Source organism: Bos mutus, chromosome 17 (assembly GCF_027580195.1).
Source record: "Bos mutus isolate GX-2022 chromosome 17, NWIPB_WYAK_1.1, whole genome shotgun sequence".
In the NCBI taxonomy this organism is placed as follows: domain Eukaryota; kingdom Metazoa; phylum Chordata; class Mammalia; order Artiodactyla; family Bovidae; genus Bos; species Bos mutus.
Window position 1 is genome coordinate 4,522,073 of NC_091633.1, and position 14,070 is coordinate 4,536,142.

Consider the following 14,070-nt stretch of genomic DNA (forward strand, 5'->3'; position numbering starts at 1 on the left):
AATTTCAGATCACAGGGGAACGCGCAGATTGTGTAAATAAAGGAAGAAAAGCGATGAACACAGGACGGGGCCTCTTTGGGGAAAGCCACACAGGCTGTGAAAGGGCTCTGAAAAGCCAGCTACAGGAAGGAGGTGTGTCTCACTTCAGAGATCTCTTTAAATGCCAGAGCGCCACGGCCATTCCAAGTTCCCCGAAGCCAGAAAACAATGGACATGCCATTGAGCGACAGCGGTGCACTTCAAGTCACTGGCCCCTCTTCCCAACCTTGGCAGATCAGCTCTTCATGAAAAAAAACAAGGTAGAATGAGACTGTGTGATTGAAAAAAGGAAGAGAAAAGGGGAAGGAAGGAAGAAGGAGAGAAGTCTCTAAGGGCAGAGGGTTTTCTCACTTGAAGTTACCGGCTCCTCTCTTGGTCCACCACTCTGGGTTTATACTGACTCTAAATTCCACCATCAGTTGCCATAATCTCATCCCAAGCAGAAGAAAGTGCCAAGTGAAGCAGGCTTGTGAAAACAGAAATGGCTGGGAATCACACAGAGCTGGGTTTTAATCTGAGCCCTGCAACTGACCTGCTCAGCATCTTCCACGCGTGACCTTAGCTCTCTGGGCTTAGTTTCCTCATCTGAACACCTGGGCCATCCCATTTCCCTCGTCCACTGAGTTCAGGTGCTGTACCCAGTGCCTGGCGTGCAGGAAACACGGGATCACGACCACCTATTTTTAAGAGCTCTGACAGAGGAAGACTGAAAACTCTAAATTAAAGGAGAAAAGCAGCCACTTACACGCGGGGTGCAGCTTTACGAGACCTGGCTTTCCCCAGTCAGACACCTGATCACTAAGCTCGCTTCCAAGGGGGCTCTCCCTGGCACACTCGGCCAAGGTCCAGCTGAGGACGACAGAAAGGCCCAAACCCGGGAGCTGGGAGACCCAGACAGTTCTCCAGGGTTATCTCAACCTCACTCACTTCTATGGACCAACCCCCTTCACTTCTCTGGACCTCAGCCTCCTTCCTCATCTGACACATTAAAGGGCTGAGTCTGGGTCTTCAGATTATTGAAATGGATTTAAACGTCCTTTTTGTCGTGAACTGTGAATCCGCATTCTCCAGACCTGTGCAATGCCATCAAAAAGCAAAGTTTTCATATGACATAATATTCAGGGTAATGATAATCCTGAATACCAAACTTTTACAGTTATGCCCAGGGACATTAGGGCCTGGCCATGAACTGTTCTTCATGTGTCTGTCCATCTCTAACAGCTGTCCACATTAGGCCTCTCTCAATAATCAGGGTGTTATCATGAAAAGAATGTCTTCAGACCTTCACGACGCCAGATACCCTACCCCTGAGCACACATGCAGACACACGTGTGTCACTGTCTCACAGCCTGGGATGACAACAGCAGTGGTTCCAACCAGAGCCATTCTTTCCATCTAATCAAGCAAGTTTCTGCAAACAACCACCAAAAAGGAAAGCTGATCCCAGAATGTATTAGCCAAAGCATATGAAGCGGTTCTCATCAATTCTCATAAGATGGTCCACCCTGAATCCATCATTCATTCACTGAATACTGGGTGTCTGATAAGCAGCAGGCACTGGGGACCAGGGACGAGCAGAAACAAACAGGCCTGTGCCCAGGTCCACGGAGAAGCAAGCAGTGAGGGGCTGCTCTCAAGGCATCTCAACATCAACGGATGCTCTGCTTCATTCCCAGTGAACGCTGAAAAGACACACACCTGAGTCCACACTCCCACACTCTGCATTCAGAGCCTCATCTTCCTGCCTTTCACCATCTAAACGCAGAAAATTCTTTTTTTAATTGAAGTATAATTGACCAAAAACATTCTGTTAGTTCCAGGTATACAACACAGTGATTCAATATTAAATGCAGAAAATTCTTGGAGTGACTGTCTTTCCATTTCTCCCAAGGATAATGCATTTCACTACTACAGATAGGTGAACTGGAGAGAAATTAATCCATTAGAGATAAAGGATGCCTTCAGAACTAAGGGCTCCACTGTGTGTGGAGACCCAGTCAGGAGCAATTATCATTTATTCACACAGATCTAAAGGAACAACAGTACAGTATGTGGTACAGAACAGGGCTTGAGTAGAAATCCATCAAGTGAACACGCTCGACAGAGACACATAAACCTGTAGGCTTCTCAAGGACTCCTGCTAGCCTGAGCCGCACGTCACTGCCTTCAAATCCCCAGGGATGGATGGCTTGACAACGAGTACTGGAGGACTGCTTCTCTTTTTCCTCTTAGAGAGGAGGGGCATCAGAGAACCCACCTTGGGGAAAAATTACACATCTTCTCAGGAAAATAAAAGTGCACATACATGGGATTGTATGCATAATTTCAGGGGTTCACAGGCCATCTATGAAAGTCTGTGACCCTCAGGTTAAGAACCCCTATTCTAGACTATGAAAAATTAGACTTGAACAAACGTCAGGACCTAACCAACCAACTCCTATTTATTTAACGGTAATAGGAACAAAGGAGCCAGACAGACCTGGGTTTCAACCCAAGTTTTATCATTTGCTACCTATGTGAGGTTGCAGAAGTCAAATAGCCTTTCTCAGCCTCAGTTTCCTCACCTGTCAAATGGGTCAACAACAGTTGTTGGTTCCATGTTAAAGACGTAGATGAGCAAACACATGACGAGCTTGGCATGGTGCCCTATACAAAAGAAATGCTCCTAAAGAGAAGCCAGCATCACCCTCTAGTTCACAGGCTGCACACTTATCCTCACTCCCACCTTCATCTCCATTCAGAGCTGTATTAGTAACTCCCATGGCATCTCAGGGAACGAGACAGAAAGTAAGAGCTCCTAAAGAATTCACGAGGTCACAAAACACAGCCCTGATGTCTTCCCCTAAATCAAATGCTTGGTTTTAACCTATGAAGGCCCTTCTGACAAGACAGTCAGCGATCCCTTTTTGTGTAAATCCAGGTCAGCTGTCAGCACGCAATTGTTCTATTAGGTCAAGTCAATTTTTAGAGAGGCAGGCCTGTTAACTTAAAATGGAGATGAAAAGAAAGTGTTTGATCAAATGCTAAACTGCAGAAACACACTGACAGGGAGACAAGGCAGAGGAATTAGTTTCCTAAAATTATTCTCTCTGATACCCTTAGTTAACATTGGCTATTTAAGGACCTCACTCAAGCCTTTCTGACCCACCACTCAGCTCTCCTCCCAGCCCTCGTGGCTAAACGCACTGGCTTAGTTCTTAAATGTTCTCAGCAAGCTCTGTTTTTAAGACCATTCAACACTTAATCCAGGATCCAGAGGCCGATTTTAAAGTTACACAAAACCTACCATTCAGATTTCTCCTACAAATGAATTTCTCAAGCGTTTCTAAATATTTGACTTCAAGGGGGAGAAAAATACATTTCCATTTAAAACAATCTTTCACCTCTAGCTATGCAAATTTTCTTTGTTTGCTTAACCAATTCACATACCACTAGCCAGGTTTAATTGGGTCTTTATTTAACATCACTAACCATGTGAGCTGAACAGCCAAAGTCTGAAAGTTTCAGATAATGATCTCATTAATAGCAACAAATTGGTTCAAAGATGAAATATGTATCAATACATCTAAGAACCCTTTAAAGTTCCACACTTCAGAACTAAAGGAGAAGTGTAATTACTTCCTCCAGCGTTCACACTGTATGCTTGACACTTACAGACGGGCTGTAATCCTGCATGAATAAATAAAATACTAAAGTAGTGAACAGCACTTCATAGCCACATATTGTTTCCACAACTTTCACAGACGAAGATGTCAAAAAAAGAAAAAAAAAGGAAAAAGGATCTCTCTTCTTTCAGAGCACAGTGATGACCTTGGGAAAGTTATTTAAGCCTAAAATGCACAAGGAGAGAATCAACACTCTTAGTGACTAATCTCAAGATTTGAATTTCCCTCTCTCTCTCTCTCTCTCTGTCTTTCTCACTCTCCTCTCTCTTACACACACACACACACACACACACACACACACACCATTCTTTACCAGGCCTCCTCCTACCCCAACCCATGCAGATGAATGAACAGGTATTCTAATTAGAGGTATCTGGGCAAACCAGACTGTGATAAGGCATCTACTCTATAAACAGACACAGACACATACTTTCATTGCATACAATACAGAGCGGGGGGGGGGGAAATCAGTGATACAAACCAATTTCCTATCTTAGAATTCTTAAAGGAAAGAGTCTCTCAGACAGGTTCTTTTCTCCCCTAAAGCATGAAAAACAGTGCTACAGAATCCCACGGCATCAAAACTAGTGCTGTAAGTGCTATGATTTAGGTTTAGTTAAAGGAAAATAAACTCCATTCTGAAGACCATAAAATATTAAATAGCAAATTATGCAAGAGTTTTTTTTTTTTTTTTTAAGATAGTAAATAGAAGGAGGCTTGAAAAGTTCAACAAGGGCACTTAGAAAATCTGATTAATCTGAAGCTGAAGAAACAGCCAAGTTGTTTCTTCTACATTCTCATTTCTCAAGCAAAAGGTGACATTCTCTCTCTCGGCAGCCCTAAAACATCAGTTTCCCTTACAAAAACTTTCTTGGGGGCTGACAGGGGCCACGCTAGTTCCTCCACTCAGGAGTATTCCAAGAACTAATGAAAGCATGCCAGCCTCGGTACACACAGCCCTGGGAGCCACGCCGAGCTCCTTCTGTGCACACAGGTTCAGCAAGCAGGCCTCACAATAAAGTTATCAAAGATGTAGAGAACACTAAGAAATGACTACTCAGACAAACTCACCAGTGTTACTGCAGTTATAAGGAATTAGGACACTTATTAGTGATTGCTTAACAGGTAAACTTATTAAATACCATTTAAGTCATTTTTCTTTACTTAGCAGTTGTTGACTTTTTTTTTGGCAAGGCTAATGGACTACAAAGGAGTTAGATAAGCACTTCAAAAACTTTCAAAAGAGAATAGATTCCTTCTGCCAAATTCACACAGTATCTCCCCACTCGCAAGGATAAAATAGTTACAAATGGTGTGTTTAAACTGCTAATTTTGTATTAAATGGCGAACCCAAGATTATCTCCAAAGCACTGCACTACTCATAATGGATAGCTCACCAGACAACCTACCAGGGAGAAAGTACAAGTTAAAACACTGCAGATAAAAATCGCAAACTTCAAAAGTCTCCTTCAAAAAGTGAAGTGCCATGATTAAAACATCTTTTCTCTTAGAAAGCTGTAAATCAAACATTTTCTACAGGCATCAGGCCACAGTGAAAGCCTCAAAGAGAAACAAGAAGTCACAGGAGCAGGCATTAAGATTCAAACTGTGCTTGAAGGCTGCAACTGAAAGAAAGGCTGCAGGAATCTTCAGCAGACCGTGGTCTCTAAAGCTTATAAATTAAAGACTATAACATTATCCCCCTAAAAAGTCCAAAAGCTTTTAACATACGTGTAGTCACAGAACTCAGACAATCTGTGTTTTCCCCCTTCCATCTGTCCTGCAGAAGTCTGAGATGGGGACCTAAGGACACACCTCTAAGGGCCAAGCCGCACTGCCCCCTGCCCTAACCCTGCAGAGTTTTCAGTCTGCACCAGGGGAGGGGAAATGAAAGGCTGCTTGCAGTTAATTCCATTCAGTCCCCCGCTCTTCATTCATAACTTATCCAAGAGTAAAGAGCACAAGGCCTCAAAGCTTGGAGCCCCTGCAGCCATCCCCTCACCCGCAAAAGGTTCAAAGACAAGCCAACCATTTCAAATCACTCCCATCCCAGGCACGCATATTCACCCCGGTAAGTGCGCTGGCTGTCTACTAAGTTGATAAAATCACAGCCAAGGAAGCAGAAAGGCATCTACCCAGTTCACCATCTGCAGAGGCTTGGGCTCAGAGTCCCTCCTCCACAGAGAGGGGTTCTGCTGAAAGCTCGCTCTCCACCCCACCTCCCCGCCGCCCCACTCCGCCAGCTTCCTTTGGAATGCACACCCCTTTCATTCGGAGCAAGGTGGAGGCCCTGTCAGTGAGCGACCCTTCTCCCGAGGTGCAGGCCCTCTGCACCAGTCCTTGGCCGAGGAGCGGGCAGGCTGCCTCCCTCCCACTCTCTCTGTAATCTGAGGCACGCAGCGAGGGCTGCTGCTCCGGCCACTCCGGGGCACCCGCGATCCCCACTCCTCCGCCAGCTCCCGCTGCCTCTCCTCCTGCGGCTGCTGGTCCAGCGCCCCCGCGGGATTGTGGGCGCCCAGGTGAGGCTGGCGGCAGGTTCCAGGGGGAGACCCTCGGACAAGCCTGGCTGCTCCCTCAAAGAACCTGCACGGGTGGGAGGGCACAGCCTGCGACTTGGAACGAGCCACCCCATCCTTCATCACTTGTCTCGCCGAAGTTGGCACTCAACAGGTAGTTCCCGGGACTTCCACCTGAGGTAAAAGCGAGCGCCCCGACAGCCTGAGGGGGCTGCCTCAGCGTGGGCGCCCGGACCCGGGGTCTCCCCTCCCGCTCCTGGGACCCACGCGAGGCCGAGCCCCACGTGCGCTCGCCCCCCCACGGCGGCGCCCTGGAGGCCGCGTCCCTCCCGCCCGCCCGCCCGCTTCAGAGGGATGCCGCCGGCCTCCTCACCGCCCCTCCCGCCCGCCCGCCCGCCAGCCCGCGGCGGGGTCGGCGGGCGCAGCCCCCGGAGCCATCTTGTGGCGGCAGCGGCGCGGGGCCCGGGCGGCGGGCAGCTACCTGCACGATTTCGCCCTCCGCGCTGAGCGTGGCCCCGGCCCGCGAGAAGCGGCCAGTGAGGCCGGTGGTGTAGGTGGTGTAGTCGCCGCTCGGGCTCGACTCGAACAGCACCACCTCCACGAACGCCGTCTCCTTGGCCCGCGCCGTGCCGGGCCCCGCGGCCGCGAGCAACAGCCCGAGCAGCAGCGGCAGCGGCGGCGGCGGCGGCAGGCGGCGGCCGCGGGGGCCGCGGGGGCGGCAGCGGAGGCGGCGGCGGCGGCGGCCCGGGGCCCCTGGGCGCCCGCCCGAGCGCGGCCTCATGGTCCTGCGGCGGGAGGGCGCGGAGGGCGGGCGCGGCCGGGCATAGTCGCGGGCCGGCGGAGGACCGAGCGCGGGCGGACGCCTCACAGCCCCATCGCGGCGGCGGCGGCGGCTTTGTGGGTCGCAGGCTCGGCTGGGCTCCCACGGCCGTCGCGCCGCGGCCCTTTCATCTGCTCCACGTGAGGGGTTATCCCCGCCCCGGCAACGTCGTGACCCGCTCTCCCCTCCCTCCCCGCGCTCGACCGCCGCGGCTGCCGGGGGGGCGGGGGAGCGGGGGATCGGATCGGGTAGGCGGGGCGGGCGCGCCGGCGGCGGGGGTGGAGCCGGACGGTGGGACACGCCCCCGTATTCGCCCCGCCCCCTCGCCCGCCGTCTGCGCTCCTCCCCTTGCTGTCGCTCCGCCCATCGCCTACCGTCTTGCCCCGCCCCTTCGTCCTCGCTCCGCCCCTAGGCTCTAGCCCCGCCCCTTCTGTCGCGCTCCGCCCCCGCCGCGCCCCTCCCTCGGCGGCAGACATTTCTCCTCCTGGTTCCTGAAGTTCGGCGGGAGTGGAGAGCGCATCCTGCTCAGGGGCGATGCGTGTCCTCTCTGGAGGCCCCGCGCCTCCTAGTCTCATGCAGAAGTCAGGTTCCTGTCCTTCCTTCCCGGCTCCCTGCGTCAATCCACAGTTCCTGGGAGCGGAGCCCCCGCACCCGGCTCTCAACCCCCACCCCCACCTCCAGGATCGAAAGGGAAAGGCTCTGGCGGTCTGGGGCAGTTTGCTGCTGGGCCATTCCCGGGCGTGTCGGGTTCTTGCACTGGAGTCGCTTAGACAGTTGTGTGTGTAAGGGAGGGAGGGGGCGGGGGTGAGAAAGCCATTAAGTCTTTTGGACTCTGATAGAGATAATCTTTCTACAGCCTCAGAGGCTGTAACTGAAACATCCCCCTCGATGGAAGTTTTGAAACTTCGATTCTCTCCTGAGCAGAAGTCCAGAGGATTCCAACGCCATCACACTTTGTGCGCGGAGGATAGCTACCAAATTAACGTACCTAAGACATGAGCTCCAGGATTCAGGGGTTCCCAGTCACCCAGAAAAGAAACTTTGGATTTTCTTTGGAACATGCCTTTTTCTACCTCATCTATTCCTCTGAGAATCGATCCTTCCTTCGAAATCCAGATTCAATTCCCACTTCCTCCGTGGAGTCTTCCCTCTCTGACCAGAATGGCTTTGTTCAGATAGTGGCAAATATTTGATTGGGATGGGCTGCTGCTTCTACTTGCTACCACACCCAAAATATTAAAAAGGAAACTCACTGAGAATTGTCTTGGGTAAATAATTTACCAAGGTTACAATTTAAAGTAGGGGGAGAAAAAATAAACTTTCAAAACATGGAGTAGCAAATACACTTGAAAAAACCCCCACAGGTCTGTGTTGCTGAATTTGGACCACCCAGAGCTACTGCTCAGGAGAGGAACAGGTGGTAAAGCAGGGTTCTGAAAATGGTGGCATTTTAGTTTCTTCAGAACCAAGCTTCACCAGTGCTTACTGGACTGGGCAACATCAGGCCTGACAGTGGTCTCCCTTCAGTCCTTAATGGGGTGGTCAGTTACTGCAGCCCATCAGTTGATGAATGGATGAACAAATGTGATATATCCATACAGTGGCATATTAGCCTTCAAGGGATGAAGTACTGATGCATGCTACAAGATTGATGAACCTTGGAAACAAGGTTTTCAGCGCTAAGTGAAAGAAGCCGGACACAGAGGACCACATGGTACATGATCCCTTTTATATGAAATGTCCAGAACTGGCAAAATCTACAGAGACAGAAAGTAGATTAGTGGTTGCCAGGAACTAGGGGGTAGATGGAAATGGGTGGCAATGGCTAATGGGTTTATTTTGGGGGTGATAAAAATGTTCTGGGATTAGATAATTTTGTGATGGTTGCACAACTCTGTAAACGTATTAAAAGCTATTGAATTGCACACTTTTTTTTAATTGCATGCTTTAAAAGGGTGAATTTAATGGTATGTGCAGTATATCTCAGTACAGTTGTAAAATAAATATTACAAAATCATCAGTGGGTTTTTTTTCAGGCAAACATACATATAACACACAGGATACTGTGTAAGACTATTTTGTGTTCTTTGAAGTCTAAGTTCAAATCTCACGCCCTCGGCAACACTTACTCAGGACACTCTGTTTAAAACAACAGAGTGCTCCCGTCCCCTTCTCCCAATCTCCTTTGGTCTGCCCACCCCACCCCCACCCTTAGCACTTATCACCTCCTAACATACTAAATAATTCGCTGATTTATTTTTGTCTCTCCTTCATGCCCCATAAACACACATGCCAGAGAGCAAACTCTATAATGGCTAGGATCTTGTCTTATTCACTGACTTAGGCTGAGGCTGCCTGGCCCAGAGTCGGCACTCAATATAAATATTTCTTGCATGAATTAATGACTAAATGAATGAGTGATAAGCTCACTGTTGTGTATCCCTCTCATTTTGCAGATATGTGGGGCAGCTTGTTAACAGCTGTTTAGGAGCACTGGGCTTCATGGGACCAAAATAAATTCTGAACATGGAAAAGAGTAACAGTCATTCCCTCAGGGACTGTGATTAAGATCCTGTCAAGGGTCAAAAAAAGAAACCAGTTTAGATTTTTTTTTTAAATCTGCTTTTAAAAAGGTGCTTTTAATAAGACACAAGTCAGCAACACAAAGTGGGGTGTGTGTGTGTGTGCACGCGCGCACACACCAACTCACTTTAGTAGTGTCCAGCTCTGCAGCCCTATGGACTGTAGCCTGCCAGGCTCCTCTGTCCATGGGATTCTCCAGGCAACAGGCGTGGGTTGCCATTTCCTGCTCCAGGGGATCTTCCCAACCCAGAGATCGAACCCGCATCTCTTGTGTCTCCTGCATTGGCAACTGAGTTCTTTACCACCAGCACCAGCTGGGATGTAGCATGATTCACCTCTCAGCAGTAAACCTGTCTAGAGATGGAAGTGCTCAGTGAGTAATGAAACTTCACCAAAATCTGCTGGGCAGCGAGGGGAGATAGAAAGTAACTTCAAATAAGAAGGAAGGCTTAAAGGCCAGGAACAGGGCTGATAGGGGGAAGTGAAGCAATGCACATTCACTATCCAACACTCCCAGTCACCCCGAGCTTAACTCATCTTGGTCGTCTCTCTCAGACACAGCTCAGACGAAAGCAGTGAAGTGCGGGCGCGTCAGCATCAGCTAGCGCTGCCAGACCCTGAGCGAGCCTCACTAACTCAGGCCAGAAACCACACAAAGCTCAGGAAGCTTTCTGCCATCCCTGTTCCATTTACATGATCAAATAGTGAAGTTCACAGATGTGAGGCCAGTAAAACCTATGCTTTAGTACCTAAAGACACTGTTATCTGTGCTAAATCAAATCACAGCCATATTGTTCTTGAAAACAAAAGACAGGAAAGAGTCAATATGCCTAAAGGGGGATTCATTAAACAAATTATTTTATGGTACCTCTATATAATATATAATGGAACACATATAAATAGTCATTAAAAAGAATGCAATAAGGACTTTCCTGGTGGTCCAGTGGTTAAGAATCTGCCTTACAGTGCAGGGGATGTGGGTTTATCCCTGGTCAGGGAAGTAAGATCCCACACACCAGAGGAACAACTAAGCCTGCACCCCACAACTACGGAAGCCTGCAAGCTCCGGAGCCCACGAGCCACAACTAGGGAGCCTGTGTGCCTCAGCTAAAGATCCTGCATGACACAGCAGGGATCCCACGTCCACAACTAAGACCCACCGCAGCCAAAAGAATAAATAAGGCCTCAAGCAAAGGAGTGAAAAAGGAAAAAAAAAAAGAATGCAGCAGCACTCTATGAACTTACACAGAATGATCTCCAATGTACACCACTCAGTGAAAAGGATATATAGATGGTATTCTACAATGGAGGGGAGTGACAAGGAGGCAACAGATCTGCGACGGCTTGCAGACATGAACAGTGTGAGGAAGGAGCTATAAGAAATGAATGGTGGCCTCTGGGTGACTGGGAGGCAGGGAAGGGAGGGAGGTGTACCCTTACCTGTATACCCTTTGTATATATTGAATTTGTTCCTGAGTGACTGATATTACTATTATCTGACCTGTTAAAGGTGCTTTCCAGGTGGCGCTAGTGGTAAAGAACCCACCTGCCAATGCAGGAGAGTTAAGAGACATGGGTTCAACCCCTGAGTCCTGAAGATCCCCTGAAGGAGGCCAGGGCAACCCACTCCAATGTTCTTGCTTGGAGAATCCCATGGACAGAGGAGCCTGGTGGGCTACAGTCCATGGGGTTGCAAAGAGTCAGACACAACTGAAGCAACTTAGCACAACAGCACAAGCACGACGGGAAAGTTATGGAGAAGGAAATGGCAGCCCACTCCAGCGTTCTTGCCTGGAGAATCCCAGGGAAGGGAGCCTGGTGGGCTGCCGTCTATGGGGTCACACAGAGTCGGACACGACTGACGTAATTTAGCAGCAGCAGCGTGCAAGAATTATCTCCTTTTAGTAAACTGTGCGGCAATCATAGTATTATTTAAATTGCTAAAAGTATCTCTGGTAGTTCTAGCACCCTTCTGAATGAACAGATGAAACTCCGTAAGTGACTATTCAACAATACAGGTTAATATTTGGAAATTTATATTATGAAACACTTTCACAGGAAAATTTTAAGTGGCATCCAAAAATCGACAGCAAACTAGCACTCGTGATGGACTTGAGATGTGGCCAGTAAAAGTAGAAATGTTTTGTTCTCGTTTTGTTTTAAAGAGGATGCCTGCTTTAGGACAGAGTTTGAATGCAATAAGGTTCACAGGTTAAATCTTCCTTTACTTGGGCTCTAATTCAAAGTACAATAAAATTTTCCTAAAATGTAAAAAAAAAAAAGGGAGAGTTAGAGAAGTCACACTTTCCTTCACAAAGTAAACTTAAGAGTTTGAATTTCATCTTGTTTCTTTAAGGAGATTCAAACTGAAGACGTGCTAGCGTTCTTCCACAGCCTTTATGTCTATTTCTGGAAACTTTTAATTTATTGTATTTAAAGATCATATAATTCTCTTGAAAGGTACAATAGATATTACACAGACAAGTAGCGGCAGTTCTTTCAAAACCCTTAGAAGTGTCTCTTCTGCCTTTGAAGTACACCATCAATCTCCATCTACTTTGAGCCTCGAGGCGGAAGGCCAGGCTGGCCCCGATTCATCAGTGGTTGAAACCCTGCTTCAACCCGTCCCTGATGTGCAGTGGCCACCCAACCAGGAGTCACAAACTCAAACAACGCTCCAGGGGCCAGGGAGGGAATGTGACTGAGTGAGGTGGGCCAGGTGTAAGCAAAAATAACCAGCAAGTAAGAAGGTAAATGGGCTTCCCTGGTGGCTCAGACAGTAAAGAATCTGCCTGCAATGCAGGAGACCTGGGTTCGATCCCTGGTTGAGGAAGATCCCCTAGAGGAGGGCATGGCAACCCACTCCAGTATTCTTGCCTGGAGAATCCCCATAGACAGAGGAGCCTTGGCGGGCTGCAGTCCATCGGGTTGCAAAGAGTTGGACATGACTGAGCGACTAAGCACACAAGAAGGTAAATGGCAGAGGGCCCTCAAACAGGAGCACCCTTGGGAGCGGTGGCCTAGGAGCACATGGTAGGTCCGGGACACTCCGAGCATCATCGCTCTGGGGTACGTGGGCCCAGGGTTCACGGATCTTCTGAGCTTTAAGAAAGAAACAAAACTCCAAATGTGTCTGTAGTGTCTGTTGGGTTTAACATGTTTACAATAGATTTTAAATATTTATATTGCTGTGTGGGGCCAAATAAATACACCTCCAGGTCCCAAAATAAATACAGTTTGGGCCCAAAAGGCAACGGAGAGAAGAATGACAAAGCAAATGTTGATTGGACCAGGTTGTAAAACTGTTGCTTCTCGCTATTGAGATGGAGAAAGAAGAAGAAACGCAGTATCTGAGAAGTGTAAATGCTGCAGTGTATAATGATAGCTGAGCTTCCCTGGTGGCTCAGACAGTAAAGAATCTGCCTGCAACACAGGAAACCGGGTTTTGATCCCTGGGTTGAGAAGATTCTCTGGAGGCAGGCATGGCAACTCACTCCAGTATTCTTGCCTGGAGAATCCCATGCACAGAGGAGCCTGGCAGCTACAGTCCATACAGTCGCAAAGAGCCAGACACAACTGACTGTCACACACACGCATACACACACACAGATAGCTGTATGTGTGGGCTGCACCTATGACCACAAAAGGAACCTCTTTTCATGATGCCATATCTAATTGAGGTGGAAATGTAATCATATACCTACTTGACCAAGAAAGACTGATAGTGGATAAGGGGGTCATTAGAGCATCTAAAGATAGATGAGTGTACTTATGGTTAGATAGTCCTTTTTTTTTTTTTTTTTGTGAAACAAACATATATACTCCAGGAATGTACAGAAGAAACTGTTATCCAGACTTGTTTGAATAAAGGAAAAAAATTTAAATCTGGGATGGGAGAGAGGCATAGTGAATCCTTTTTCTTATGATAGAAATCCAACTCAAACTGCCTTAAGATTAAAAAAAAAAAAAAAAGTGTGGGGGGGTTAATGATTCACACAACTGCAAGGACCAGAAATAACTTTGATTTCAGACACAGCTGGGTCCAGCGGCTCAAAGGATGTTATGAGGTGCCGTCTCTCTCCTGCTCTCAGCTCTGCTTTCTTCTATGACATCACTTTCCCTGGTTTCTACAGAGGCGGGTCCCTCTTCTCCAGGCTCACATCACCCACTTTGCCAACACCCCAAGTGGAGACAGAGCTTCTTTACTCTAGGTTCCAACACTAATCATGGGTTGACTCTCATTGGCCAAAGCTGGTTTATGTGCACCTCAGTGAACCAATCACTGTGGTCAGGCAGGTGGACTACACGGATTGACTAGGGCTGGTTCAAGGTGTTCTTCTCTGGACCTGGAGATGAGGGTCAGTTCCTTCCAACCACATGGACTAAGATTGGTTGACGACTGCAAGGGGAAGGAATGCTGGGCAGGCAAGACTCACAAAAGCAAAAC

General features: G+C 48.3%; 1 protein-coding gene across 1 annotated transcript in view; it reads right to left on the bottom strand.

Moving 5' to 3' along the window:
- ZNRF3 (zinc and ring finger 3) overlaps positions 1-7,304 on the bottom strand; it is a 143,788-nt gene extending 136,484 nt beyond the window's left edge. Inside the window, exon 1 of the mRNA XM_070385921.1 lies at positions 6,702-7,304. Within this exon, the coding sequence (XP_070242022.1) occupies positions 6,702-7,001 (300 nt within the window). The 5' untranslated portion in view covers positions 7,002-7,304. The remainder of the gene's footprint in view (positions 1-6,701) is intronic.
- Positions 7,305-14,070: the final 6,766 nt, after the last annotated feature.